The sequence below is a fragment of the Propithecus coquereli genome, unplaced genomic scaffold, assembly GCF_000956105.1.
Source record: "Propithecus coquereli isolate 6110/MARCELLA unplaced genomic scaffold, Pcoq_1.0 Scaffold339, whole genome shotgun sequence".
Classification (NCBI taxonomy): Eukaryota; Metazoa; Chordata; class Mammalia; order Primates; family Indriidae; genus Propithecus; species Propithecus coquereli.
In genome coordinates, this window is record NW_012149052.1 from 2,001,194 (window position 1) to 2,027,269 (window position 26,076).

A 26,076-nucleotide genomic window follows, 5' to 3' on the forward strand; every position below is an offset into this window, starting at 1 on the left:
TCACATCCAAAGAACATAAGGGACTCCTATGAATCAGTAAGAAAAAGATGGATAACCCAAAGAAAAAATGGACAAAGCTGGTAAATGACAGAGCTAAATTTTAGTTCTCAGTTTGAAGTCTTACTTTCCCTTTTAAAAAATATTATTTCAGTTATTATTTATAATGTATCACCTGGTGAGAATGACAATCACAGTTTACACCTTCATCTTGGTAGAAAATTTCTAAATTCTTTTTTGGAAGGGAGGGTGAATAACACTTATAATAACCCTTCCTTATAATTTTATATGTGTAATTAATTGTGATTACGAATACTGGATTATACTAAAATACTATTCCACAATCTGCCTTTTTCATATGATATAATTCATCTTAAAAAAAAAAACCACCACACAGATTTCACTGTATGGGTTCAATATAAATTCTTTAGAAGATTTCCAAGTTACATTCCCACAAAAACGTGTTCATGTGTGTCTGCTTCACTATACCCTTACCAGCACTGTACCCCTATCAGGTGTCTGGTACAAACACATAGACAGTGATCAGAAAACTTCCTTCTAGCACAAGAAAAGCAAGGAGGACGAAGACATGCAGGAGGGGTGTAGTAATGAGGAAGCAGAGGGGCCAAGGAATGAAAGGGTGGGAAAAGGAGTTTAAAAAGGGACAAGTAGCTGAAAATGAACAAAGTAATGAGGAAATGGGAAAGAGGTTAAATATAAAAAAGTTGGGCATCTTTTAGGAATATCTTTGTTAATCAGGTCATGAATCTGAGCCAAGTGTACCAAAGGCATAATTTGATTAAGAGTCAATAAAAGAGGGTCTGAGTCAATTAGTGATCAATGTGACCAGATATCTTAACTGAAGTTCTTACTTTTAACTACTTATAAGTTTCCTTTAGATCTTTCCTTTGGAGTTTGAATGTTTTCTCTTCAGTTATTAGTCAGTTTTTCCCCCAAAGCTGAATGTTATCTGAAGAAAATTCCCAAAAGCTCACTCAGAATTTTTAGAGCAGAACAAAGTACATGTTTCACACTTTTAAAGAAAATGTTCAGACTTTGGTTGCAGTTGAATAACTTCAAAATAGCTTCATTTTAAAATCTAGGAGAAGAGAACTATCCAAAGGAAATGCATATTTTAGACTATTTGTTTTAACACAGTTCCAAATCAAATGAGTAATACAGGAACTCAGAATTACCGGCAAAGGATCTCTGGCTGTTCTACTATTACCTACAAATACAATACGTGCTTAGAGTTATTTCACTTCCTTCTGGAAAGGGCAGGATTTTCATTCTACTTCCATGTTCTTGGCTGCCTTATAGCTCCTCTAATTTTTTCTGAGTTTGTCTCTAACTTCTAGAAGACACTGTGAAGGAGGGGAAAGAAAACTGGTCTGGAAGGGCAGGGGATCTGGCCTCGGGTGACGTTGGCCATCAGACCTAATCTCCCCATTCTTGTACCTTCATCATTATAATGCATACCAGGAAAACCCGATCTACCCTGCTGCACAGGGAGGTCAGTTGGTAGATTCAAATGAGTAATGGTTTTAGCATGTTTTGGACAGGCATAAAGTGCTAAAGTATTATAACTGTCTACTCTCTACTTTTATTAATACTTTGTCAATTGAGCAACTCCTAAAATCAGTTTTGAAGAATAAATGTTTATGGGAACCATTGTTGGTCAAAGGAGGGCCTGGGGTGGAAAGAAATATCTTGATATTTTAATAAAAACTATAATTCTCCATGACCATTTCAAGAGTATTAATAAGTTAGAAGCTCACATTCAAAAAGGAAGTGGAGGAGAAAAAGGTCTCAGTCTTAGAGATTCTATGAAGAGCTTAGTCTAGAAGACAGTTACTGAGGCAATGCGTGAGAAAGCATCTCTGCATTAATGCTCAGATACTCATGAGAAAGAAAACCAGAAAAATAAAGACTAAAAGGCAGTGTTTGGATAACATTGGTGAACTGAAATATGTTATGTGGATATCTTATTGAGTGTTCTGGGCTTTCAGGGCCACTGAAATAATGTACCCACGAAACGATTACAGCAGAAGAGTTGGCTTCATGCCGGTATATTGTCACAGAGAAAACAAGAACAGCAAAGGGAATATATCAAATCAACACAGCTCTATAACCCTGGGTATTCTAGCCACTGTTTGATAATATAGTTGCTTCTTTGGCGGAAAAAAGAAAGAAATTAATTCCCCAAACAATAGCAAGGCTGAGAATCTAGACGCAAAAGCAGACTGATGGAAAAGTGTGAAGATGAATACATGAAGTTTTAGAAATATTAAAAGCAAAAGCAAAAGGAGTAATCTAATATGCTTCCCTTTGCTGCTTTTGTCTGTGGTCTGCAGTGCATTTTCCACCGTTTCCCAAGATAGAAAGAAACGCTGTCAGAATCCATTCCTAGGTTTTTCCCACAAACATATACCAAGGGAGGGAGGCACAACAAGGTCTGCTTTGGATTAAAGTCATGGACATCAGATTTCAAAACCAAGAACAAAATGTTTCAGGAGTTTATTTCAGTTGTGTCTCACCAAACCCAGAAAAATTGGGGAAACCGGAATTCTGTAGTTCTGAATTTCTTTAATGTTTTAAGAAGTTGGAGAGGCAATGACATTCTCATATATCAGTACAACTGAAAAAAAAAAGGATAATGTGGCTACATCCCAACGTTTAACAATATTTTTGACAGTGTTTCCTAATTAGCACCAGTGACGGCTGTGGCTAATGTGGAGGAAGGAATTCTCGTTATGTTTAAGATCATCTCCAATACTACCCCCAGGCGTGACTTGAGGTCTGCAGCAAGAACACCACACAACTTGATTTTTATCTTATAGGACTATAACCTAGACTTTCAAAATAGTCACAAGTTATGAGGGAATCCTAATGAAAAAATGATAGCTTTATTATTTTAGTCTGCAATTATTCAAAAGTAGCGTAATGCATGGCCACAGGAATCAAGGGAACCAGGACAATACTGTTAGATGTTATTAATACCTATACACTGAAGAGCAAGTTGCTATGGAAATTTTAATTATAACATCTGATAATCAACACTAGGCCATTTTCTTCTAATCAATATAATATACTTTTATATAAAAATCTGACCTCTATTAGCTATATCAGGTAAAAAAGAAATAAATGATCTGTAATGTTCAGATAATTGAAGAACCAGATTTATGTGCTAGAATTAGCCGATGAGCTGCCAAAAGAATCTTTCTTTTCTGTTTGATAATTTTAAAGTGGTAAATTGATTAGCATGAAATCATGACATATATTTCTTTATATATATAATGCATTCATCTCATATAAAATGTATATTGATAAACACTTATCTTCTAGCTATAATGTAAACATAAGAAATAAAATCATATATGCCCCTTACATTTTCTGTATAGTTGATAAATGTAATTTTTATTTTACTGGATGGCAAACTAAAGAGAAATGGTGACCTACATAACAAAGGTTTTCCTTCCTCCATATGCCTTATTCTGACCAAAAGCATATCTCTTTTATAAGATCGTTAGGGCAAAGTTGATTTCTTTTTCTTTCATTTTTGCATTTCTTTACATACCCTGGAACTCAGCACATAGTAGCAAGCCATCTAAATACTTTTTGTCTTGATCCAACATTGAAAGAAATCAGAAATTTTATAATTAATAGATCTGCTTCCAAAATATGCAGTATGTTTAAAATACTACATCCAAGGATTATAGAACAACAAATGAGCACAGAGATACATAATTAAAATTCTGACAGCAATTGCCTAAATTATGTTCTGATAACTGGTTGTCACATATTTTAACATTCTTTTAGGCACTTTGTTTCACAGGTATGGGGCAACTAGCTGATAAACAAAACTCATTCTTAAACAGAGTTCTTTGGTTGACTCAAAAGCCCATATATTTGCAACCCAGGAAAGATTCTGAAATGCATGAATAGGTAACTCTCAGCTCTACAGGAGACACTGGTTCATGGAAACTTTATCAACCCTATACACAAAAGAAATGCTACAGAGGACTGGCTATGCATTTTAATGGAGATATTAATATCTACAGAAAAATAAAAGGAAATATTTACAAGAACCAAGAAGCCAGGAATTCTTGTGTACCTAAAAAGATGTACAGTGTTAAAAGCAGACTTTAATATGCTAGATCTTATTTTAGTCAGCTATTGGGGATATCTCACTTCCTTCCCTTCATTTTCTACTCTATTAGAAGGATATCTAGGGCTAGGCACAGTGGCTCATGCCTATAATCCTAGCACTCTGGGAGGCTGAGGCGGGAGGACTGCTTGAGCTCTGGAGTTTGAGACCAGCCTGAGCAAGAGTGAGACCCCATCTCTACTAAAAATAGAAAACCTAGTCAGGTATTGTGGCATGTGCCTGTATTCCCAGCTACTTGGGAGGCTGAGGCAGGAGAATCACGTCAGCCTAGGAGTTTGAGGTTGTTGTGAGCTACAATGACACCACTGCATTCTACCTGGGACGACAAAGTGAGACTCTGTCTCAAAAAAAATAATAATAAAATAAACAAAGAAGGATATATAATACTTATTATTGGCATTCAGTCTGCAATCTCTACCTCTAACAGCATATCAATGGCATCTTCTCCATTCCCCCAAAACACACAAAGGCATATGCACGCTGAACTCCAGCTCAGAGGCACAGTTTTTTACACCCTTAATTATCCTCCATAATCAACTCTGATTCATCATCAAGTCTTTATCATCCTCAAAATACACATTTACACCTGTTAAGTTTCCCTGTCTTGGGGAGGAGATCACAATACTGAATCAGTTCTCCAGGCAGGCATGTTAGGGGCACTTCATCAATCACTCACTGCTTAGTAGAAACAAAACTATGCAACAGCCTACAGGATTCCACAAGAGCAGAAAGGCCGCATCACCAACACACTTCCTGGCTCCAGAATGAATCAATTTAGAGCCCAGCTGCAAAGTCATTCACATTTGCCAAGAGAGGTTCTGAGTACTTTTTGGGACCCACCCATCACACAAACAATGATTTAAACAAAATGAAAACAAAACAGGATGACTCAGTCCAACACTTCTGATTTTATCCTGTAGGGAGAAGGCTATAAAATGATATGATGATTAGCCTAGGGATTTCCATGTTATTTTCATTTTCAGAACCTCTGCATAGTGTTTAAAGTATAGACAGCATCTAAATCAATCTGAACACACAAACTTGCTCATACATCTGGCAGGGGAGCTTACCACTCTGAGCGTACCATGTGGTTCCACAGGGTTATTTTTGGTTATTTTAAAAATCCTAAAATCAATAGTCAAGAAAGCCATGAAGCCAGTTCACCCCCCCATCCCCCACGCCCTAATCCCTATCATTTATTTGTATTGGGTAATCAAATGACAATTCATTGCCTGTCCAAAGAACACTTACCTCATTGTCTGACTCCACGAGAACTTGATCATATTCACTAAGCGCTACTAGAAACATGATAGAGGTGACATTTTCAAAGCAGTGTATCCATTTTCTTCTCTCTGACCTTTGGCCCCCTACATCGACCATTCTGCAAAGTTAACAATACTCATATTAATAACATATAAAGAAAGATTTTAAAAAATCAATATAAATATAAATATAGCACTACTTACAAACTCAGAAAAAATATTCTCTTGAAAGACAATGGTCATCCAAGTCAATTCAATGAATACTTATTGAATACCTGCTAATTCTCTGTTACCTAACAGTCAAAGTCAAGACATTCTGGGTAATAAATCATTGTGGTTATTAGAAAGTTACCAGATGAATATGAAAATTTTAACTATGTAAAAAAAAAAATCCTTATCTGTGCTCAGCAAAATGGTATTTATTTAAATAAGCACTAAAGAGTCAGAAACAAATGAGTTTTATTTGTGTTAAGTCCTACAAGCAAATACTAAACTTCAGTTTCTTTTCCATTACAGTCAGAACAAAGATCCTCTTGTATTTCTTGAGGACGTTAGAAATGACTGCAAATACAATTCAAAGATATGAGATCTCAATATGGGTAGTATGATGCTTCGACTAACTGCAAACACAACCTGCACCAATCCTTTACCAGCAGGGTAAGCATTTTGGGCTATTTTTTCCTCTCAATATTCATAATAATTTGGGACAGGTCCAGCCATGTCAGGTAACATGGTGCAATTAGCTTCGTGCACAAACTGACTTGCTAACCAGCTGGAAGGAAGTGTTATACAAAACATTAAGATGCTACAAGGTGCCACACAGAGGCCATCATGTGAACCACGTCAACGGTTTGTTTTTAACACATCAATTCTGTGCCCAGTTACTGCTCAGAAACCGCACCGTCAATTTCAAATAGTTGAATCCATATCTTGATGGAAACACACACAATGTTCACAGGAAAAAATACTCTCAGAGAATGAGAGGCTCAGGTACAAAAGTTTGAAAGTAGGGCTCTTTAAGCATTTGTTGAAAACTGCACTTGTTCCTGGTATTGTCCCACTGCCACCCAGCATTAAAACTAAACTAAGAACTCAAGGGACTTGCAGTGACTGCTTTCAAATCTTCAAAGGCAAAGGAGAGAGACCTAAGGGGCAAAACACTGTATCCAGGGAGATCTACGAACTATGGCCATCAAAACTGGAATTGTTAGGTCTTTGGAAATATTATAATAAAAACCTGGCTCTTCCCTTATGCCAGCATGTGAATAATACGCTCCTCATTTATATGAAATTCTCATTCCATGAAATCCTGTCACACTGGGCCCCATAAGATGTTGTTGATAGTGACAGGAAACTATACTCCTAAGTCACTACTTTTATCATAGTGACAAAAAATGTTCTTTAAAAGCTAGTGCACAAAATGTGGAAAAAACAAGATGTAATAGTAATCAGGTACCAGAATCCACTAATTGTGAAGCAATGGGATGAAAATCCCCATGAACTGTTGTATGTTTTCTGAAAATATTCTGTATTATGGTTATAAGAGGAAGGACATTAGGGTGTCTCAAAATGTTATAAACTCAAAACTTGAGTAATACTGAATGCTGGAGCTACAAGGAACACTGGGGGATCATCTAATGCAACCATTTTATAGATAAAAGAACTGAGGCTCAGAAATTTTTCCCAAATGCCACCCACATTATGGTCATGTCTATCAGAGCAATGTATGGTAGCCAGATTGGACCACAGGTGCAGAGATTGGTTAGAATAAACTACAGTGCTCTGGCAAGGAAAGGAGGAGGGCCCACTAATGAGAACCACATGGCAGAGTCACACCGTAGGAGTTACACAAGTCCTGCTTCACAACCTGATACTGACACATGCATCTTCAATTGGATGGGCTCTCCTGAGAAACTCAACTCTCTACACTCAATACTCACATGGCTTCATTTCTCAAAACACCATGTACTTGTACTCTGACTAAAAGTACAACTGAGTGATTGCGTAATAAGAGAGTAAATGAAAGTACGTTGATATTGTTTATTTTTTTCTCATCTTAAAAATAAAGGAATGCTTCTGTTGAAGTATTATCCAGACAAAGCCAGCAGCAGTGAGAGAGGGGGTAATACATTTTCATTCTATTTTGCTATATAAATATAGACTAGGTTCATTAACCCATTTTCAAAATCATACATTTTGAAAATTTTCAAGCAACTTATTTTATGAATATAAAACATTATATATTTTTATTACTATTGAAAAATTTTGCATTGGTTCCAGAGGACTTGGAGGAAGCATCAATATGAAAGTTTCCAACAACATATAATTTCTATTATTGATAGGGTCATAAGATCATTCATATCTTAAATAATTCTAAAAATATATCCATTGTCTTCATAGTTAAAGAGATTCCAAAAATAATCACAGTTAGCATCAATCATTGAGTAACTGATTTTGTTCAACCACCAGCAAACTAAGATTTTACTGACTGCCTGGTGATTTAAGTTGAAATGAGAAACTCTCCAGTATATCCTTCTGCTACTTCCTCTTGCAGGGGTACCTTATTTCATTTTTGTAAATTATGATAATAATTAGTATAAAGGCTATATTGTGTTAAAGTGTACAAATGATTTCAATATTTATAGAGTTTACTAATTGTACGCAAGGCATAAAAGCTCAGTTACTACCTGAAAATGACACTTTGTAAGTCAAAGGGATATTCGATGATCCCTGTGGTGGGGACTCGAACTCTAAGCACATCTTGTTGCGTAGGCAGGTAGGCAGGGTCGGCTACGCGGTCCAAGTCATTAAGATAGCTAGAGGAAGGAAGACACAACGAGAATGTTAGTGACCATCATACCAACTCTGTCTATGGAAAGGGAAGGGCAAAAATGAGTCCTAAAAGAGAAGTGAAAAAGAGAATGAAAAACATCAGAAAGTGCTAAAGAGGTTGAGGAAAAGACAGATAAAGTCAGTCTTCCAGCACTCAGAGGAAAGGTACCCATCTATGGATTACCTACACACCAAATTTCTCATTTCTTCTCTTACTACCAATTAGAACCCATACTCTCCAAGGCAGGGGTAGGAAGGAAAAGAAATTCAAATTAGTCTCCTACCCTCTACTTGTTTAGCAGTTCTGGTTGGTAAAGCAGGAGTTTAAAACAAATAGTTTTTGAGGTAACAGAGTTGCACATAAGGTCAGAATGCTCTCTCTCTCTCTCTCTTTTTTTTTTTTTGGCCAGTTTGCAGAACTTCAGAGTCTTTTCCTGGAATGAACTTCCTTATTCCCCTAAGAGAAGACAACAGGATACCATGTCCTAAATTCTGTCCAGAGCCTAAGTCATTCATGATTAATGTGAAATTATGAGATTTCTAGTTATTGCAGTAATAATGTCTAAGGTCAGATAGTCCCAATGTTTAGTCATCACACCTTAACTTTAAATTTATCTATTTATATGATACTTTCCCATTCTCTTAAAAAAATTTTTATTTTGAAATAATTTTAGAAAGTTGCAAAAATACTACACAGAATTCCCCTATACTCTTCACCCAGCGTCCCCCAACGATAACATCTTACGTAACCACAGTACATTATCAAAACCAGGAAACTTACATTGATGCAATACTATTAATGAAATTAGAGACCACATTTGGATTTCACCCATTGTTACGTGCACCCATATATTCTGTGTGTGTGTGTGTGTATGAGACTGTCCAGAAAGTATCCAGGCATTGTTAATACAGCAAGAATGGTTACATGGCTGGATACTTTCTGGACAGCCCTCGTATATACGTATGTATGTATGTATATAGTCGTCCCTCAGTGTCTGTGGGGACTGGTTCCAGGACCTCTCAGAGATACTAAAATCCATGGATGCTCAAGTCCTCAATATAAAATGGGGCAGTATTTGCATATAATCTGTGCATATCCTCGTACATTTTAAATCATCTCTGGATTACTTATAATACCTAGTACAATGTAAATACTATGTAAGTAGTTGTTATACTGTAGTGCTTAGGGAATAATAAGAAAAAAGTCTGTACATGTTCAGTGTAGACTCATTTTTTTCCCTGAATGTTTTCAATCTGTAGTTGGTTGAACTCATCAATTTGGAACCCACAGATACGGAGGGCCAACTGTATAAGCGGGGGTAGGGTATCTAGTTCTATGAAATTTTATCATATGTAGAGATTCATGTAACACCACCATAATCCGGACACAGAACTGTTCTATCACCACAAAGAAACTGCCTGTGTTACCCCTGCCAGCCCTAACCCCTGGCAGCCACTCATATGTTCTCCATCACTGTAATTTTGCCATATCAAAAATCTTTTATTCCATTCACGTACCATTCTCTCAAAGTACAAAAAATAATTTAGAATGTTAAGAATGACATGATTTGATGACAACCAGGTAAAAATGACTGTTATGAGCAGTATCTTCATGACTTCACCGACCACTATTCTCTCCTTTGCCCTGGGGAGGATGGAGCATGCACATGGTTTCAAACACACAACTACCAAGTGTATACACAAAGTACCTAACTTGTGAACGAGGTTAAAGAAAAGGTGGAAACATTAATAGAATTGGAAGGAGTTACATCTTCGACTCTTTCATGCCCACAAACAAAAGACAGTGAGTTCTGAGGTAATGAATATTTGTTGGTTGGATGGATGGATTTCCTATGCTGAGATATAGTTTTAGCATTACTTAAACAGCAGTTTTACCAGTAGTGTGTCTATATGAATGATACCCTTAAATTTGAAACTGAGTGTTAAAAGAAATATTATGTCTATAAGATTCATGGAATCATAAAATAGTAGGGCTAAGTCTGCCTTTAACAAGGAAAATTACTGCCTCTTTGGAGGTATCAACTCTTTACAACAAAAAAGTAGCAGCCCAGAAATTCCTATTGCAAATCAACTAATTTGTATTCTAGGAGCCTTATCCTGGATGCATTAATGATTTTTTAGTTGGAAATTAGCTCTCTACTAACTAATAAGAACCAGTCTGATATCTTTAATTATTATAAAGCTGGCTAGAGGACAAAGTGAGGGAGGCTGGGAGAATACTGTTGTGAAAGGCAGGAAGGAAATGCAAAAATGGACTGGACCCAAAATTTTAGTAACTATCAGGGCATGGCCTTGGAGTCCTCTGATAGAGTTAACATGCTCGTGTTCTGCGAGTTGATCTGTACCTTATTCTACAGATAAAACTAGCTCATCACATCATATATACAAAATCAACTGGCTACTCTGTGTAGAGGTAGTTTTCTAATTTATCAGCTCCTTGATTTGAAAAGCTTGAGCACATATTTTGAAATCCACAAGATCACCATTTATCTAACTACTGTATGTAAGAACTTTTTTCAGAGGAATCGAAGAACTTTAAATTTACACTGGCAAGTTTGCTCAGAAATACGTTGCTCAATAAACCATTTCTGCTCCCTTAATGCCACACACAGAAGTCAGAACAGAGGGTTGCTAATACTTGTATATAAGGTGCTATGGTGTCCTACGGTAGAGGAAAATTGTGGCTTTCTGTTTCCTGAAGATCAACCAGATTACTTGTTGCCACCCAATTTTAAAACACAGGTGTGTAGTTTGCACAGGAGTATTTAAAGAACCAGCACATGAAGTGGGAAATTACCTGTCACATTGCTCAGTAGGAACCTGGATAGTTCATCTCCAGTTTAGAAGGATGAACTGAGCTTCCTGGAAAACATGCTCGGGTAAGATGGTACACACCTACAAGTGAAAAACCACTTACAAGGGCTTAGAGGCTACCATAAAAAAAATTGTCAGTGGTATCTGCCCATAAATCTAGGGTGCTGAGATATTAGCTAGATATCTAAAATATCCTTACTTGCAAGAATACTTTTCCCTCCTCATCTTCTTTTGCTCCTTTTCCATGGCAGTGTGGTTCATAAGAGAATTTTAAAAAACAGCATAACAACAACTAACATACACTGAGCACTTGATGCTTGCCAGGCTTTGTCTGTTCATTGCCCGGGTATGAACATATTTCATGGCAAACAAACGGCCAAGAAAGATATTCCATAAATTTCTGATTAACTTAAACTACAGTTCTTGCTTGACATTCTTTTTGCTTTGCCTCTGTTGGATGGTGGAGGGAAAGGCTCACTTCACTTAGGGTAGTAAAAAAGTTAAATTAATCTAGTTTAACAAAAGAAAAAGGCTAAAGAAGGGAACTCCATCTAGCTCTGCTAGTTGTAACACACATCAGCTGGAACCAAAACAAACCAAAAACCCTGAAACAAGGCAAACGGACACAAAACAACAACAAACCCCCCAACCAAAAGACAAACTATTTTTCCCTAGAGGAAAATCCAGGCGCCTCAGAAGCTACCCAGAATTGAAGATTATGTTGCAGACAATTTGTGAAGCAGGTGAAATGTGTAGACAACCAAGAACTGCATTTTGTTACTGCCAAGGAGAGGCCAGTGTGAAGAGCTTCTGCCTGTACACCCCTCAGCACCCCCTCACTCTGCGCTCACAGCACCATCTGCATTTCATGTTTGCTTAGGGAAAAAAGCCACCCTATTCTCTTAGAAACGGAGGTCTAGCATCCTCATAAAACTAATGCATCTTTATTTGTTGATCCTTGTCACATTTTGAGTAAAGGTAATAGAATCTCCTATCTGAATTCTACTTTCCATCGAAACATTTCATGTTCGGAAGAAAATCTTTGGTGGACTATGAGGGACAAGTTCATGTTGGATTATTCCATTCATTTAACCTTTTAAAAAGAAACATCGCAGTCTAAACAAATTCATATGGCAGAGTAAATTCAGAGAGTTAATTATAGCCATAATTTGTTTTGTAGGAATGATTCTGAGTCGCTGCTGAGGTCATTCTCAAGGGTGTTGCTATGGTGACAGGCACAGGTACATTTCCAAGGCAATGTATGTGTAACAAGTGTCTGGCAGTAGCTCTCTGCTGATGTCAGGGACAGAAAGCGCCCATGGTACACCTGGGACTTATTAAGTATCTAGGTCCTAGGAGACAAGCCATGTTCAAGGGTGTATTATTATAGAAAGGGGGGAGGTTTAGCTGCTTAAACTTAACTTACTCTAATCCATCCATGGGGATTTAATAATGACTTCCCATTGTGTTGAGACATTTAATTGACAGTTTGATTCAAAAAAACCAAAAAACTCAACACTCTTCCATGTTTGCCCAGTTAGCTATGGCCCTGACACTTGGTAGTTGGGGTCCAGCACTACCCTTATCCACAACTGTATCATCAACACTTTGCCAAGGTCCTGGGACACAACAGGTGCTCAACACGTGACCCAATTACTTTATGGAAAAGGCTATAGTGGTTAGAAAGGGAGGTTATAGCTTTTAGGAAAAAAATAGCGGTAGGGAGGTTGTTAGCTACCCATCTTTACCTAATTACCTCTCTGGGCTATTTTACTGGCCTGAATTATGTAATAACTACATTCTGAATTAAAATGCCTCTGACATTTAAAGACAACATGAAAAGGAAAGGCATTTTTTGTTTAACTTCATTAGTAGATGTACTTCCTGCTATTGTTTAGGTCCTGGCCATGGAATGATATAATTTGTACATTCATTTTATACCAGTTAGTTTCAAGCTTTCGGCCTTAGGATTCCATCTAATTCAGTGCTGAGGAGGTGGAACCTTATCAACAAGACATTTATACCACAATCTCTTTAATGGAAGAAATAGCTTTTTGACGGTTTCCAGTGAAAAGTGAGGGGACAAGGAGATGCAGATAGTGATACTTCAACGATTCCTTTCCTACCATGAGCACAATGCACAGTCATTTGGAATCCAACAACACAATCTGACCATGATATTATGGTAGATGTTACGGATATGAAGATTCATTGGATACGATCCCCGCCTGCAAGTTTACCAACTTGTGGGAAGAAAAAGGTTATATGAAAATGAAAAATGGTGGGATTTATTAGGAATGGGATGAACATTTATATGTAGTCATTTTCTGGGAACCTGTTGGAAGAGTCTCTAATCCTTGGTGATAATCCACAAATCATCCTTCTGTAGTATGAAGGAACTGTGTGAAAGACTTAAGGAAATCATATCTATTAGTTTACACCTTATAACAGCTAAATTCTTTACATGTTTAACTCAGGATCATCTCTGGCTGTAGAAAAATAAATTCAGAAATAGGATACAATCTACTACTTTAAATGATTAAAAATACATGAAAGAAGCTTAAACTTCACTAAAATAATATGCCCAAATCAGATTAAATATGCCATCTTCTCTTTTTAATATGTTTTAAAAAGAGATTCCAATTGTTTAGTAATTTTGACAATTGTTTCTCAATAACAGTTTTGAGATGATCTTCAAATTTAATTTATACTCCAATTTGACACGTAATGAAAACTTATTTTTAAAAATCTTTAAAATTAAAAGGAAAAAAATCTTACCACTTCTGACTGGAGGGATAATTGAAATCTAAACCAAGAACAGCACAGAAATTAAAAATTCAAGTGCTATTGTTTTTTTTAATGAATGGAAGACAGACTAAAATTTAGAGATATGATTTGGCAAGTCAAATACATCACATTACAGTCAGGGTTAGAAAAATTTTATAAGCTGGGCATGACGGCATGTGTCTGTAGTTCCAACTACTGGGGAGGCTGAGGCAGGAGGATTGCTTGAGCCCAGGAGTTTAAGGCTGTAGTGTGGTGAAGTCATTGTACTTCAGCCTGGGCAACATAGTGAGACCTTGTCTCTGAAAAAAAAAAAAAAAAAAAAAAAAAAAGAAAGGAAAAGAAAGCAATTATACTAAAAGGGAGAAGTATCTGTAGTAGTCTGTAGTAGTAAGTGTAGTAGTGGGAAAAAAAAAAATCCCTGACATTTGGTACAGATCCAACCAGACATAATAAGATAAATGAAAAGAGCATCTTGGGATATTCAACACAGCATGCTATGGGGTGTGTACTGGGGGACTCTTTAACCCGTGTAAAGGCCTCCCATGGAAAGGCTGCATTTCCAACATATTTGCAGTTCAAGTCAAATACTAAGATGAAATTATGGCACAGAAAATGATTCTGGGTAGGTTTTCACATTTTTAATTATTAAAAAGAAGGTTAGAAAAACTAGGTCGACTCCATTAAAAAAAAATTAAGACCTCATTGTGAGAGAAATAGTCTTTGGGGAGTTGAAAGCTAGATCATGCCATGAGATAGTATCTGACAGTGTCAAAGGCAGCAGAAGCTAAGGAGAAATCAGACACATACAGTTATTGTACATTGGCTCTATGACCACAAAGATCCAAAGGAAAAAAGTGAAAAAATTGTACAATGACCTTAAAAAAATGGAGAAGTAACAGTTCTGCAGAACTGCCATCCTGAGGGGAGGGAGAGTCAAGTAAAGGTTTTGGTGCCATGATCCATTCAAGTCCCTCCCTCATCTTGCAAATTCTGTTGCTGCTATGAGCCCCGCCGGTAATCTGGTTAGGCTGGTTAGCTACATGAGATTACTCACTACACAAACACTTCCAGCTCCTAAAGAACTCATTTTGTGGAGGGCAAATCAACTCTCCTCTTTCCTTCTCAATACCTGGCATACCATGATTAGAGTTCAAGGATCCTGGTGCAGCATTTATTATAGGTATTTTGTTCACAAGAAGTTATTTGTTTTTCATACCAAATTTGTTTAAAACAAAGATCACTCAGTGGTAGCAGGTGGGTTACAATCCTACTGTTCATGAAAACTGTTCCAGGGAGACCATTCTGTAGGATAAAAGAGAAGTCTTCGGGATTATGCATTTTAATTTCCCTTTACCAAAGAACGAACCCAAACCAGAAAATCGTATTTTAAAAACTAAATTAAATATCTCCTAAAAAGATCCTATCACTGCATTTGATAAGTATGATGGTTTCAGGATCTTATGAATGTTATATACGGAGAGTTATTCCGAATGTCTAACACAAAGAGAATACCAAATGGGAAACAGGTCAGGCAACTATGTCTCTGTCAGGCAGACACAAGGGTCAGGGTCAGGGTCAGGACTTGGTTCACATCAATAGATTCTCAGGGGTGGTGCTCAAACAAACAAATTGACCTTGTAATTAAAAACAAAACCGAAACAACAACAACAATGAGAAAGACAGACAGAAACAGAGGCAGAAAGGAAAGGAAGGAAGGAGGCCTTTTTCGATTTGTCTATTTGGCTTTGTTAATTTATTCATCTTTTATGTATAATATTAATAACTTTCAAAGCTATTGACTAATTTTGGTACAATTCTAAAACATCAAGAAATAACTGAAGATTACTTTTTATTCTAGTCTGCCGTCCGAAAATGTGATGGCAGTGCTTAAATTCAGTTAATTTACACATATTTATTGGGAATCTGTTATATGTTAAATTTTAACGCAGTGTAGGATGGAGGGGAGTTGGCACAGGGAGCTGGTACAAAATACGTTAAAATATATTCTTTACCCTTTGGGATGTCAGGCTACCTGAGAAGCAAAGAGAGCACAGATGAATCAATTAAGAAACAATTAAGTGCCAAATTGTGAGCTGCTAACTATGAATGCAATAAGAAGGGAGAGATGATTATGAACTGTAGTCACTAGAGAATAGTGTACAAAAGAGGTGGGGGGTGAGTTACACTGTGCAGACAGAATGGGATCTGAACAGGCAGAAAAGAAGAGAGAAGAGAAGAAATTAGGAAAGGCACAGAATTTCCTTGTCCTTTCATTACTCGGTCATTCAACAACTTCTACAGAAAGCCTACAATAAGCTAGTCACTATGCTTAGCAGCGAGAGTGAACGACAAAGGAAAAAGGACACAAATCCTGTCCTCAACGAGCCTGTAGTATGGCAATGAAGCTAAATGGGCTATAAATAACTATACTACAATGCAGATATGATGTGGGTCATAAGAGAGGTTCCAGTGATTGTAGTCAAGAGTCATCCTTGAGCAAAAGGCCACTGATTTAAAGCAGGTGTCCTATGGTCATGTTACCTTAACTTGGACATTGGTTCTGTAGGATCAGAACCTTCACTTTGACAAGGATGATCAGGTCTGGGAAGCTCGTCATACTAACTTGACTTAACATGAACTAATTATAGGTCAAAATTCAATTTATTACTTTCAATTGAAAAGACACAGTGATAATGAACAAGAACATCAGAGTTAGCCAATTAGTGTCCTCAGGTGGCTGGCTTGGCAGGCAGGGAGTTAAAAAAGCAGCATCGTCATGTTACCTTAAGGGTTACCTGAAGATAGCAAGGTTCTTTGGCTCAGCTGTGACTGGAGGTGGGGATGTCTTCTAGTCAGGTGCATGTTATTGATCTATTAGGCCCCTTACAAAAGCCCATCAGTCCTACCTTGCTTCAATTGATTAAGTCCTATTCCACTCTCCTCAACCTGCTGCAACACAGCACCAGGTACTATGATGGGGGCAAAAGCCAAGACACGTAAGACATAATCCTTGCACTCAGCGGCCAAATCAACAAAATGAACATTTCTGGTCATTTATGCTATCTTTAATGCTAGACACTCTTTGTGTGGCATTTATAGGTACTGCCAGGGAATACAATCTAGAGCTCTCTGCTGCTCACCTCCTACCAAAAGTATTGTTGTGCAAAGCAGTATTTCTAGAGGACTGATGAAGGAATGAAGGCCATCCACTCTCTCAGGACTCTGAAACTTACCTCTGCATTAAGAAATAAGAGTCTTAAGCTAGGTTCTATCTAAATGGTGAAGCAGAGTGCTAGCTGCCTTTCAATATTCATTCTTCTTCTCTAGGAGGAATTCGAAATTTGCTTGTGTGTGTGTTTGACTTTCTCTTTGGGTACAAGGCAGCTACAGACAATACATAAATGAATGAGCGTAGCTGTGTTCCAATAAAACTTTATTTATAAAAATAGGCAGCAGGCCAAATGTGCCAATCTCTATTCTATAGTAATAGCATCCCTGGCTTTAGCTGGGCACAGCAAAATCAAGAATAAAGAGGCTGGGAAGCCCTATAAAGAGGCCGAACTCCTGAAGGTGGAAAGGTCCTGCTAAAACGTGAGCAAGCAGCAAACTGACAGGATGAGCCTGTCCTCCACACCCATTTTGCCCTATGTGCAGAGTGAATGACTGGCAAACAGGCCAATCCCAGCCCTTTTCCCTGCCCCTTCTCTGTGTTGAAGGTTTGAGAGCAGTTAAACACATCTATGCCTTATCATTTCATCCCCAAAAGTATTCTGAAAAGGGAATAATAAAGATTACATCTTAGAATCATCACAATTTAGTGTGCACAACAAAGGCAGGTTTTACTTTTTCTTTCTTTTTTTTTCTTGTTTGTTTTACTCTTGCAAAAGGTTATTAGGAAATGTGGCCCACTAGATAACAAAACAAGTAAATATGTCACTCAAGTGAAAAGAATGACACCCCATGTTATTATTGTCATTCTTTAAGAAAAAGGAAACAGATACAAGATCAATGCTGTCTTCTGAGATAAAGATAGCATTTTCAGTAATTTAAACATGTCAGGAATAATTTCCCTGTTCATTCCATTTGCAGGTAAATTTGGGGGATGTCAAATTTCCACTTGACTGCACAGGATAATGACTTCTCAGAGAAAGGCAGAATCTATGGTAACAGAATCAAAGGACTTCAGAATTTAGGAGGAGAATTTAAAGATTACGTATCACATGCCCCATCTGAGGAAAGTGAGGCTTACTTAGACAGCTGGACTATGTATGACCTAATATTCTCATCATACGATAGTCTTATCTGCCTTCAAAAGCTTGGAGCAGGCTTAAACTCTTTTTAAAATCATCAGATAAAGAGGAAGGTCTGAATGGTTACAAGAGCCAAACCCTGAGCTTCAAGTGTTTGACTCATCCTCAGCAACTTTTACAAGGTACTTCCTCAAGAAGGATTTGGCCCTCAATCAGGTGGATCTGCTAACCCACTTCTGTGCCTTTTTTTTTTTTCACATTGAGTTGCTGTTTTACCTTTTGCATTTTAAATTCAACATGGTACATAATATTGGTGCAGGGTCATAATCAGACTCAATTAAAAATTTAAGCATGAGTTTAGAAGGAAACTCTAATACTGACTTATGCCAAAAAGCCAATTGATTCACGCACTTTGGCCTCATGGGCTCTGGATCATATGGAAATCTCAAGATGATGTCTGATCTACCAAACTCTCTGGAGAAGAACCTTTCTGGAGAGAAAATAGAAATTATTTGGTCCCTTAAGATGAACACAGAGCGGACTTTAGCCAAAGCCTGCAGTGTGAGGACTTTTCTCACCACGTGCCAACATGATTGAGATTTGTGTTCTCTGGCTAATGTCAGGGAGCTTTTGGTACTGTACACAATGAACTCATTTGACCTGATGTCTCAGTATATTAAAGCAGGTGGTGAACCCTAGGGGAAAAAAAGTAAACCTACAGCCATCTGTTTATTGTGCTCTTTATCTAAACATATTCAGAGCCCCCAGGCTTTTTATCAATAAAGGAGAGATTAATAAAGGAATCTACAAAATTCTCCAGGATCTTAGAGTGCTTTTTACTCTTTCATTAGAGTTGGAAGAATTCACTAAATTAAAGCCAACTGCAAACTTATTCCAAACTGCTTATCCATTATCTCGTATTTCCCATCTCCTGGTTTCTACCATGACTGCCTGTCCTTTGAGTCATCTGACTGCTTATTATGATAGTTAAGGTGGCTAATCAAAGTAGAAAAAGGGAAGCTCAAATCACTGTATTGTATCCTCCGTATTGCTTCCAGTAAAAAGTGATTTGGTGGAGTGTGTTTGTGTAGGGGGGTAATGTGGTGGATAAAGACTGTAGATTAAAATAAAGAAATAACATTTCTGAATTATCTGTGACTTAGAACATCTTCCATGTTAGCATGGATAACTGATGCTTACCTAAACATGGCTAAGTTTTCTTGATGATAACAAAAATACCTGCTGGGTTTGTTTTCCACTAAATTCTATATAATTTTCCCTCCTGACCTTATAAATGTGAAACTACCTGTAGAAAACATTGATAAAAATTAATAATTTGTACCTTTCACAGTGACTTATAAGATACCTAATCATAGATATTTACCTATCAATTCATCTATCATCTATATATCTACTTAATAACTATCAGCCATCTATTTGTCTTTCATTCATCCATCCATCCATCCTCTGTGAGGCTGTATTTCACAGTGGTTAAAAGCTCAGGCTATGTAATAAACAAATTTGAATTCAACTTCTACTTTTTTCATTTACCATTGTGTGACCTTGAACAAATTGCTCAATCTGAGACCTAGTTTCCTCTTTTGTTAGATGAAAATACTAAGAAATATCTAGTACTGTGGGTGGCTTTGAGGATTAAATGAAATAACACATGTAAATAACAAAGCACAGAATCTAACATATACTAAAAGTTCAGTAAATAGCAGCTATTATTGTTTTTCATAATAGAGCTTTTGGATCCCAGGCCTTCCACAAAAGCAGGAAAAAAGATTTGAATACTTTCAGCTCTGAAACTTCATAGTTTGTCTATGAGATGATAATCAAAGAGAGATAGTGCCTACACAATGGTCACTAAAATAGTAGAAATTATCCATCTATTATTTTATTAAAAAAATCACTTGTGAAGGTCAAACATGAGCAGTCACTGAGGGTGGAGGAGGCAGATACTTTGGTAAACGTGATAACAGATATGACAGAGATATGTACAAAGTGTTAAGATAGATGACACAGTGACTTACTGCCATTGGTGTTGGGCAAGGTTTTCAAAGAGGGTGACTCCTGAGGAAAGGATGAATAGGAGAGCATCAGATAGAAAAAAGAAGAAATTCGTGCTTGACCTCTGCTTTCAGTATGCTTGGTAAATGGCTTGCACTGAATCTCACAGCCAGCGGGGTTCTGGAAAACAGCGACTATGCCGCAACCTTTAAGCAGATGTGTGTGGCAAGCCCTGATTCTCACACTCTAGAGGTTAGATATGCATCCCCTAAGTTTAAACTGAAGACCTGTCAGCAGAGACAGCACTCAGAGAAGCTGGTCCTAAGTTCAGAAAGATTTTTTTGTAAGGCAGTGATATATGAATAAGAAATTAGGTTCAGAATATTAATGATGTATGTTTTATTTTACAGACAGAAACAACAACATGGAAACCCCATATGAAGAAAAGGAGGCGAGACAAAACACTGAAGATACTCCAGAGGAAGGTAGACAAAAAAAGTCAGAAAGGAAAAAGAGCAACAGCTATCTCAACAACAGAGAAAGGAATTATTTTGAGTTATTCCATGAAAATGAGTTCAATATTGGGAATTAGTAATGTTCAATGCATGGGACCTACATCTTTGCCAGTGCTATTTCTGTAGCTGATGGAACATCTGCTATGACTATACTGGAGAAATCGCTGGAACACAGCAGTAAATGAACGACTCCAAGATGCCACAGGTCCTATCTCTAAGTTGAGAGGGTTTACAATGCTAAAGAAAAAGTGCCCGGTACTAAGATCAGGAAGAATACGGTGACTCTCATACTCAGGCCTCCTGGCACAGTGGGATTGAGGCAAACCAGCCAGGCTGCGTGGGCACCGATCTATGGAGTGCTAAAACATGCCTGGAAGAGACCAGAAACATGGGGCCACTTAACTCTGGTTCCTACATACAGCCCCTTACATAACTGACAGGACTAAGCTGGTTCTATTTCCCTTGAAATAAACAGAGTATTCTAGAGAAAATGAAGGAAACAAACAAACAAACGTCCCTAGGTTTCATTTAGTGACAGTGACCAAATGTCTCTGCTTGTCCTAGAGATTCCCAGTTTAAGCCTGCTATTTCAGTGAAATTATCATTAGCAACCCCTTCCTTCTCAATGTGTCCTGGTTTGAATGATAAATTATATAGTCACCATCTATTTAGTCCATGCAACAAATTGCTGACTTTAAACAAAAGATTAAAACATATACCTTTCCAATAGGAAACCAAATAGCACCAGTAAAAAAAAAAAATCTACCGAAGAATGCCAATACAGATCAATTAATTAAAGTAGCAAATCATTCTTTTACAAATCCTAATGGAATTATTAAACCAGGCAATAATTATTAGTTGTAATTAAATGCATTAGGTGAAGAAATGATGGGCAACTGGAGATCACTCAGTGACAAAGTAACATGGCAAGAAGAAAAATGTGACTTTACAAGGGAGGGGGCCGCTACCGTAATACTGTTGTATATCTTAACTTCAACAGCTATGGGTAAGCCAGTACGTAACATCACTTATCATGCATTCTAGTCACGACGTTTAACTTGAATCTAAAAAAGACTTTAAATGTAACTTCCAGTTTACAGTAAATCCATGAGATACGGGAACAAGCTAAATCATACTATGAGAAGCAATCAGGCAAATCTAGGCCAATCCCTTGAAGATGCCAGTGAAATGCAAAATGGGTCTCTACTAGATTAGAAGAGCCTTAAGGGACATAACAATCAGATGCAATGTGTAGTCCTAGAATTAACCACCTCTAAAGGACATTTTGGAAGAATTCGGGAAATTTGAATATGATGTCAAAGTGTGTAAAGACATGTTGTTGTAATTCACTTTATTGCTTCAGCATAAAATATGGTTTAAAAAGAATGAGGTGTATGTACATATACATATACCCACATATTTATAATTTAGAAAATCAATTTCTCCTCACTCCCGCTAGGGGAAAGTAGAACTACTTAAGGAAAAATTATCTGAAGGGGTCTGGATCAGCCTGTGCCACTGCCCCCACATTTTGGTCTGGCTCTATCACAAGGGACGTGCCCACAGAGCAGGCATGTTTCTAGGGTAGACTCAGCCTGTACTGACAGAATGCTAAAACAACGGTTTCCCCAGGATCACAGCGCTGACTGGGGCCTGGAGAAACTGTCTAGGATAGAAAGCAAGTAGATATGGCAGCAACCAGTTCCCATGCTAATGGGAACATGGCTAGAAATCCACAGATCTAGACTGAGGGAATGTCATCGAAGATGTGATGAAGCTCTGTCTCAAGAATGCATCCACAGTAGCCAATACAGGTGTCCTTGGTGCAAAGAGGAATCTTTCTGAGGCTCTGTCCCAGGAGTAGGAGACAAACCCTAAGGGGAGACCTAACCTTGGCAAGCACATAGCTACTATGATACTGGTGCTCTGACTGCCCAGTAGCAGGTCTCTCTGTAGGGAGAAGAGTTAGAGGTGACAGGTAGAGAATAGAACAGATAGAGGAGGGATGAGATAAGAGTTAAAACAAAAGTGAAACCATAGGGGTTAGAAGGAAAATAATGAGAGGTGAATAATTTATTAGTAAAATGTAACCTTATAATGAAGGATCAGTTGGTAAAGGCCAGGGCAAGGCATCACGGCAGCAAAGTGAGAAGTAGAAAGGAGCTAACAAAGAGCCAAAGAGAATCCAAGATGACGGTGGACGGGTAACAAGCAGACAGGAGAAGACACAGTGAGCGGGAACAGGGGACGATGGTTAAGACACAGCAGCAACATGGGGAGATAGGGGGCATTTGAAATGGCAAAGGAAACAGAAGGACAGAGGGCGCAGGAAGTAAAAGAAAGACAGCTGGTCAGAGGTTGAGGGGGCAGCACTTGGAACAGACAAGAGCTGAATGCATCTTTTCCGTCTTTGTACTCAGTGAAACTTAGTGGGAGCCCAGGAGAAAGGAACAAAGGGAGGAAGGAGTGAGGGAGGGAGAATGGGCGGAAGCAGTGAAGGAAGGCGGGCAGAACAGCCTGGAGAGCGAAGTGAAGGTGTGGAAGAAGGAAGAAGAAAAGAAGGCATGCGGAAAGCACACATTTTGGAGCCACACAGGGGGTTAAAGTTAGTTAAAATATGATGGACTTGGTGCTCATGAGCATTCTATGTCACACTCCAGAATTGTGAAATTCAAATGTACCATAAGAATTCAAGAAATATTTTGACCAGGCAACATTTCTGTGGCTGATGTGAGTTATGTCTTACATAAATGCCTAGAAGTTGCGTAAAAGCATGATAACGTTATTGAAAAAACAGTCGCATAGCTCTTGGATCTTCCATGCACTGCTGAGTGATGCCAATCAGCCTGTCAGGCTCCTTATTTTCCCCAAGGGCCTGCTCTCATCCAGTGGGTCACTTTATCATATGAACTGGCCTAAGGCTGCTGAATTCTTTCCACCCATTCTTCTGTTGCTCAGAATCAAAACAAGAGGCAAATACTGGATTGAGATAAATAACGTAGACAGAAATCTGGCTAAATACTACAAAACAACCCCCGTTATTCAGGCGCCTGATTATCTAGATTGTTGACTACATTGATTACATTAGTCCAGTGATTGCCAAATCTTTTCTTTACTTTCTGTTGGGTGGGATTTAATCTAGAGAATTAACAGATCTCCCCAGGATGAAAATCTTTCCCAGGACGCATGAGTTTGACTGATAGCTCACACAATTATTGCGGAACGCATGCAAAATTAGACTCACATGCAATTTTCATGCAAAGGAAAACCTATCCATCAACATAATAGTGGCTCTCAGGAAACAGTCAAGGTTCTGGGTCTGAAAACTGTAAAGTAGGAGGTCTGATGTTTTAGGAAGCCATAATCAAACATTTTCGTTTGCAGTTTCTAATATGTGTAGGTGTTTTCTAGTACGTGAATAAGATCAGAATTTGTACCAAAAATTATTATTACAAGATTTCAAATCACAATGGTGCATGTGTTTGAGAATCATTGGTTTGCAATTTGGGGGAGGAGACAGGTTGGTGAAATCAGATTCCCAGAGTCTTCAGTTTGTTTTTCAAACAGAAAACAGTAAAAGAGATAGTCTCCCTGATTCATGATACAAGTCCCTTATAATCTATCTAGATTTATGAGGTTGGCACAAGTGTAACATCTGTATTTCCTAACTTTGAAGTTTGAATTGGATACTACATACACAGCACAGACTGCAGAGAGTTATGAAACTGCAGAGCACCTCCACGGGAAAGCAAAGAGAAAGATCAAAGGGTCTCCTGGATGATACTCACTATTTGGTAGAGTCAGATAACTGGTATTCTCGTCGTCTATCGTAGCATTCCTGGATTCCAGGATCATTCCATAAACTCTTTATTGCATCTACGTATGGATTCTCAAAAGCAGACACCTTCTCCACATCAACTTCTCGAACTAATTGTGCATGAGCCTGTTTAAATTAAAAACAAAAAAATAAAACAGCAGCGGTTTTAACACCCTTTCCTTTATTTTCCAAATTGTCTTTGGTTTGCACATTACATTGCACACAATTCAGGTGACATCTTCCTTCATATAATGGTTTCCAAACTGGTTTATAACAAAGTAATGATTCATATTTTTTGTTTTTCTTAGAGAGAACACTCCCAAATCTTTTCTTCGAGAGCAAACCTTGAGGCTACTTAAAGTTGATTAGAGGATGGCAGCAAGGTCAGCTCTCCCATCAGAACAATGAGAGTGTCATGCTGCATACACCACTGTTTTTAGGTAATTATCGTAACCGAAAACAATATTATTAAAGGAAAAAAGGCAGAATAATTATCTCCTGCATGTTTATAGTTTATTACAATCAAACACATAGTATACCTAGCCCATGGGTATTATATGTCTCAGCAGAAACTAAATCAGAATCCTCAACTAATCAGGATTAGTTTCTACAGTTTACTTTTAGGATAAAGTATAAAACCACCACAAGAACATTTAATATTATTAATTTAATTTGGACAACAATAACAAGTACCCGTCTACTCCCACATAGATTCCCAAATTCCAAAATATTTATTTTATATCTGTCTTATCTACATTATCAGATTGAGGACCCTATTCAATTTTTTAACAATGAAAAAGATCTTTGTCATCTCCATTATACTACATTTAGCAGGAAAGAGATAAAGAGATTTAAAAATTTTTTCAATAAGACTAAAATAAAAATGTTTTACAGTCAACCCTCAAATTAGCCAGAATACACCCCTGACTAACAATCCCAGTCAAACTAGGTTTCATGGAATGTTATACACAAATTACACATACATATAAATATGTAAATAAACATAAATAACTAATTACCTTAGAAATTGGAGGCAGATGGCTGACAATTATTGTAACAGTCCTGATTTTGTACAGAAATACAAACTTTTTAATAAGGTCAGTGAATGGCTACCATGATGATATTATGGCCAAATTATTCATTTCATAGAGTATTAAGCAGATAGAATTTTAATAAATTTAATCCATGCCAGACCCTGTCTGGTTCTCATTCTTTACCTCCCCACTTCTCTTCCCATGAGTGGGAAGGGCCCCATGTCAATAGACTAATCTTGATCTAAGGTTTTAAGAAGCTTAACACACAGAAACTGAAGAAATCACCTATCTTATTAGTTCTGCTCTGACAGTAACAATCAGCTCTAGTGTCTGAGAAGCCCTATCTCTACTCCGTACCCTGACCTTGGAAATGGATCCCCCACTTGCTTTCTGTACTGAGTCCCTGCCTAGACAACGTGCCCTGCTATATCCCACCAGTGATCTTACCCACCCAGAGTCCTGCTCCTGAACCTGACTCCTGCTGGGGCCCACTTCAATCGTCATTCCCTCCGACACTCACTCTCTGAAAACAGAACATCACTGGCTCTTCAAAGAATCCCCAGTGC

The 26,076-nt window shown here is 37.7% G+C and overlaps 1 protein-coding gene across 1 annotated transcript in view; it reads right to left on the reverse strand.

Annotated features, from left to right (window-relative positions):
* Window positions 1–26,076, reverse strand: part of GNAQ (guanine nucleotide binding protein (G protein), q polypeptide) — a 291,868-nt gene that overhangs the window by 59,671 nt on the left and 206,121 nt on the right. The window contains exons 3-5 of the mRNA XM_012650662.1: window positions 24,448–24,602; window positions 8,115–8,243; window positions 5,417–5,546 (exon numbers count right to left, since the gene is read on the reverse strand). Of these exons, the coding sequence (XP_012506116.1) occupies window positions 5,417–5,546; window positions 8,115–8,243; window positions 24,448–24,602 (414 nt within the window). The remainder of the gene's footprint in view (window positions 1–5,416; window positions 5,547–8,114; window positions 8,244–24,447; window positions 24,603–26,076) is intronic.